Source organism: Rhipicephalus sanguineus, chromosome 9 (assembly GCF_013339695.2).
Source record: "Rhipicephalus sanguineus isolate Rsan-2018 chromosome 9, BIME_Rsan_1.4, whole genome shotgun sequence".
NCBI lineage: Eukaryota > Metazoa > Arthropoda > Arachnida > Ixodida > Ixodidae > Rhipicephalus > Rhipicephalus sanguineus.
The window spans coordinates 28,213,743-28,219,742 of NC_051184.2; the positions used below are offsets into that span (position 1 = coordinate 28,213,743).

At 45.2% G+C, this 6,000-nt stretch overlaps 1 protein-coding gene across 1 annotated transcript in view; it reads left to right on the forward strand.

The window, feature by feature from the left end:
* The window catches only part of LOC119405406 (ras and EF-hand domain-containing protein), a 39,908-nt gene extending 37,044 nt beyond the window's left edge, over positions 1-2,864 (forward strand). Inside the window, exon 3 of the mRNA XM_037672246.1 lies at positions 2,792-2,864. Coding sequence (XP_037528174.1) covers positions 2,792-2,864 — 73 coding nt within the window. The remainder of the gene's footprint in view (positions 1-2,791) is intronic.
* Positions 2,865-6,000: the final 3,136 nt, after the last annotated feature.

The window sequence follows — 6,000 nt, forward strand, 5'->3', positions numbered from 1 at the left end:
TTGCCTTCGCTCTCCACGACATGGCCCAGCACATTCTCATCGAAATCGGAGTTTATTAGGGCGAAAGCCGTAGGTGCCTCGTCAAACGCGAAAATCGACCGTCGGCGTCCCGCTTCGGCGGTGTCGACAGGAGTGCTTGAAAAAAAATCATCATCACGTGATGACGTCACCATATGACGTCATAGTGACATCACAGATTGCCAAAATTTGTGACATCTTCATGACGTCACATGATGACGTCTTCACATGACATCGTCGCTTTGCACTGCCTCTGATCACGGAGGCAGTGTAAAACCTGGTGCGGGGCAGAAAACTAGCAATGCCTCCGATCCTGGAGGCACTGCAAAACTACGTTAGGTGCAGAAGCTTTCGGAGGGGGGCGCGGGAGGATGAATACATCGACTGAAGAAAAATAAGAAGTTGGCTTTCGACTTCGAGTCATCTTAAGCGAATGCATAAGGGACCTTGTGAGCTTTTTTGGGACATCACGGCAACGGCGACGCCGACATTTTGTTTGGAGCGGCTGTATGACTAGGATAGATGTTACAGGTTTTTGTGAGAAGTTCAACAAGTAACATACATGTTCCGCTACGGACGGACTGCGGACGTCACCACTGTGTACGTGGCACCCTTTGGGGAGGCTTGTGAGTATCGATATGGCCGAAGCTTGAATTTTGAACGCTGAAGGAAGCAATGCAAATATAGGAACGTAAACTATGAAATCTAATATATATCGCATACGGCTTCATTAAATCGTTAAGCCACTGAGGCACTTTAGCGTCGTATTGTTAAAGAACTTAAATGAAACAACACTCGCATAGGCCGTGCCACTCAGATATGACAGAAGCCTCGTTATCCTTATTTGTATTTTGTGCACTTCAGAATTGTGTTGTAATATTTGACCATGTTAATCTTCTGAGCATATATTTGTCAAATGTAGTTGCTAAACTATGAGAGACCAATTAGTTTTTAAACTATATCCCCGTTTGTCGAAGCCGAAACAATAAAAAGCAGCGACAGAGTACGAAATAGTGTGGGCGACAGTGGTTTTACGGGTGGAATGACACCCGCGAACTGTCGCGACAGTGGGGTACACGAAAACAACCTTCCTCTACTGACGGCATTGCGCTCTTGTTTTGTCAAAATTCGAAGCGAATGCCAGTCGGAGGAGCTCGTTTCCGTAAACGAGAACAAACAGAATAACAACGGCAGCAGCACAGTCACCTTTCTACGGCGGCGCGAATTACCATTGACACCCGGCGCTCTTGTTTTGTCAAAATTCGAAGCGAATGCCAGTCGGAGGAGCTCGTTTCCGTAAACGAGAACAAACAGAATAACAACGGCAGCAGCACAGTCACCTTTCTACGGCGGCGCGAATTACCATTGACACCCGGGGGAGAAGAAAAAGGCTCGATTGCCCGCGACTTGTTCTTTTGTGGGTGACTCGCGAGCATGTTACGTCATAAATGACGTCAAAGGACCAAGAATACATAAGCGACATACCGAAAAATGAGACAAAACATCAGCCTTAATTAAGGACAGGCAAATGTCTTAGCCTTAGGTGGACATTATTTTTAGTACAGGAAGCTGCGCACGAAGAATGCAAACTGAAAGAAGACGGAACCCACGCGCCATACACTTTCGCTAGGGGTCTCCGCGAAATGCGGAAGGCTTTCAGTGCATACTACGCGTTCTGAGGCGGTGGACGTGCGCGCAATTTCCCAGTTCATGACTCACATTCGAGGCGCAAGTCTTGCGGAGTGCGGTGCAGCATGGTGTCATTTGCGAGTACCACGACGCAATGGGGCGCGCGGAGTTGAAGAAATCCGCATGGACGCTTTCTCGGTAAGGGAACGACAGTACGCATTTAGGTACCTACAGGTAGCTTATACAGGAACTCTATAGGAGCGTTATGCTAAACAACCCGTGTACTTAGACTGAGGTGCACGCTAAAAGAACCCCGGATGATCTGAATTAATCCGAAGTCTTCTACTATGGCGTGCCGCATAACCATATCCTGGTTTTGGCACGCGAACCAAATAAATGAATTTTATATTAATGATTGTGTCACGGCTGCTGTGGGATTTGCCAAGGGCAAACAATATCCGGGGTTTTACGTGCTAAAACTGTAATCCGATTATGAGGTACGCCGTAGTGAGGTGGGCGCACGATTAATTTTCACCGCCTGAGGTTCTTTAATGTGCATCTAAATCCACGTATATGGGTATTATTACATTCTACTGCCACCGAAATGCGGCTGCCGTGGTCGGGAGTCGAACCCGCGTTCTCGAGCTCAGCAGGGCCAAAGACGGCTCTAGATTGAAGTGCGAACACGAGCATTGTGCTTACTTTATGGGAATTTACTCCAAAATACCTCAAGATCACCGCTGAAAGATTTGGTCGACGGTTGACCGTAATGTCGTGACCTAACTTTACGTGTTTGCGTCCGTGCCGTCTGTTGCCTCGTAGAAAACTGTCAGCCAACGAAACGAGCTGAACGACCGTCGCATATGAACCTGCTTCAGGGAAATCATTACGAGCTTGTAGTCTCCCCTAGTATTGCGAGGCCTTACGTGACGTTTCTAGACGGCGTTGCATGTCGGCGTAATGATGTGTGGACTGTGTCGACAAAGCACTCTTCAAGAACAAGCCAGCGCTGGTGCGACTGAATGGGGCTGCCAAATAGTGTGAGTCGTGCCTGCTGTACGTGTCATTACCCCTGTGACGTGTTATACCGTATGTCGCCAGATCTTCTAGCGTGTTTATTATTTGTACCAAATCGTCTTTCCAGGGAAAGTCCGCTGACAGCCTACCATCGGGCGTTCTTGAATAGGTGCGTCTTGTTCGACTGCGTTTTAGATTAGCCCTATACTGTGTTGCTTCGTTCATTATAATTAAGGCTAAAGCCTTAGATGCCACATCGAACACGAAGAATGACCGTCGGCGTCGTCGTCAACACGAGTGATGCAAAAAAAAAAATCATGTTACGGCATCACCCTATGAAGTCATCACGACTATGACGTCATCACGTCGGAATTTGTGACGTCATCATGTGGTTTGCACTGTTTCCGCTCCCGGAGGCAGTGCAAAACCTCGCTAGGTGCAAAAAGGTTCCGGGGGCAGGGCGATTAGTACAATCGACTGAGCAGAAAAAGAAAAACGAGATGGCTTTCACGTCCGAGTCACTTCAGGCGAATGCGTACACTCTTAAAAAAAAGGGTGTCTGTACTGACTACCTTTGGGTGGTAATCGCCTCGCTACACATATGATGACCTTTTGGGGTGTCAAACGACTCCCTTCGTTCTTCAGACCAACGACTCCCTTCTTCACAATTTGGGGTGTCAAACGACTCCCTTCGTTCTTCAGACCAACGACTCCCTTCTTCACAAGCAGAGAGTCTACGTTACTCCCAACGCAGGAGTCTACGTGACTACCTTTTATTTCCCGCTAGTACCTCTAGGTAGTCAGGGTGACCCCTTTGCCATGGTAACGCTGACCCCCACTGGAGCGTTCCTTTGACTCCGTTGTCCTTAAGGACAGTGGTGTACATGACTCCCCTGGCAAGAGTCAGTGTGACCACTTCGTGGTACTCAATGAGACACTCTGCAACAAATAATGCGTTTATTTTTCTTCTTGGTCGATATTGATGAAACTTGCTGAGTTTAGGTTTACTTATGTGGCGATTTCAAATATGCAATTATCTGGAAGAAAACGCAGTTTTTACACATAAAAATTTCATGTGTCTTGATGAGCAAGCCTTTCCAAACTTGGAGTTACAAAGTAAATCGACATATCGCTATAGTTAGGGATAAAAACTGTATGCAATAGTTTTAAAGGAGTTTACTGCGCTGTTCTGGCATAATGTTCATGAACCCACTAGCCCACATACGAACTCGCGTTTTAAACCCATTTGAGTTAAAAGTTACGTAATATTGAACTCTCGTGAGCGAATCACCAGCTAGACATACACTTACTGGTCAATGTTCAGCATACTATGACTATTGTTAAGTGGGTTTAGGACATGCATTCTGGTTATGTTGCATACAGTTCCCATTTCATATTATTGTGATATGCTTACTTTGTAACTCGTGCAGGCCTAACATGGCACATGAAATGTTTGATATACTTAACACGACATATAATAGTAGAAAAATATTTGCATTTTCAAAATCAGCGTACAAATACACATAAACTAAAGTTTTATAGAGATTGATCAAGAATTTCAAAAGAACTTCAAATCAGAGCGAACACCATTAGGGTTTTTATCTGACAATCGACGAAAGTTGGTGCCGCTACCTCTTGTTACTCAACAAGGCACTTCCACCGGGTTTACTCAAACAGGAACACTGTGGTGGATGCATGACAGCCGCAACAAGTTTTTGTAGCAACTTTACAGTGCTGCACTCAATTCCTCCGGGGGAAATAAAATACTACTCGAAGTTTATATAGATGAGTCTCAGAACAATTTCCGCTCGCGTAAAACAACAAAAAATGTTGATTCTAGAAGAAAGTAAGCCATGCAACACGGAAACAGAAGAGATGCGGACAGCTCAAACGCTAGCGTTTGGTTTGTCTGTGTCTTCTCTTTCACGTCTGCATGCCTTCATCCTATAAACAAACTGAAATTTCTGCGATTCGTAAAATTATTCTTTGAATCGGTTTTAAACACTTCATGCCATTTCATACATGTTCACTTTGTAATGACAACCTACTGTTTTATCAGTAAGCACCTAAACTATAGGCACAACATCCTGCGAATAATGCGTAGTCCTTAGCCACGTCACCACAATTGTTAAGCATTTTATATATATATATATATATATATATATATATATATATATATATATATATATATATATATATATATATATATATATCTGTGTGTGTGTGTGTGTTTGACATTTTTGAGCGCGCAAAAGAACAGGGACGAAAAACGATGCGGACACAGCGCTGTCTTCCAACATATGCTTTATTTTCTACAGTGGTACATATATATATATAGACAACAAAAAGCAACGCACGCAGGTGCATTGTACAGGAAGGCTTCATGTAAAACCACAAATAAGTATGCATGATAAGCAATCAAACAACCTGATACCGGATTTTTTTCTTCTTTAAGAGATCAAGCGGTCATTCCTGACTACCACTATCGTCTAGTCACCCTGTGGGCCTTGCTTAGAAAGTCTAGTTCTTTTTGGATAGGTCAATTGAAGGTGCACTAATGCACATGTCTCCCAAACTTGCAATCTTCGCCGCTTCAATTATCTCGCGTGTTGTTTGTGCCTGGCTCCTTCCTGTCGCAGTGCACTGCGAATACATGGGATCGCACCCACACTTCCTGCAGTGGAAAGCCACATGTCCCACACCTCCAGTTCGCACGTTATTTGCGTGCTCACGCAGCCTGTCATTGGCACACCGTCCCGTCTGCCCTATGTATTTCTTGCCACAGGACAGCAGTAACTCATAAACGATGTTGTTCTCACATTTAACAAAGCTTTCTTTGTGCTTTTTTTGGCACCTGGGTTTTTCAGAACCACTGTAGGAGGCCTGCACAGATTATAAAGCTTGTTTGGTGCTGAAAGGACGACTCTTACGTTGGCGTTGTTTCCTATCTTTTTCAGCCTATGTGAGACATCGTGAAGGTACGGTATGACGGCGCATTTCTGCTTGACAGGCTCCGTTTCTGGTGAAGCCTGCTCCTCACCCTCGCGAGCATGTTTGACAGTCTTGAGAAGACCCTCCGCCACAGATGTGACAACATACTGAGGAAACCCCGCCTTTTTCAGGCAGTCAGCTTGCGCCTGGAAACTACACGAACACTTGTGAGGACATGAGCGGCGAAGCGCATTCATTAGGGTTAATTTTGCAATACCCCTTTTAACTAGCTTGGAGTGGCCCGAAGAAAACGGCAGAAGCGGCTTATTGGCCCTAGGCTCGTACGACCAGCAGACCTGGTCTCGCTCGAAGAACATTCGTAATTCAAGAAAACGCAAGGCGTTG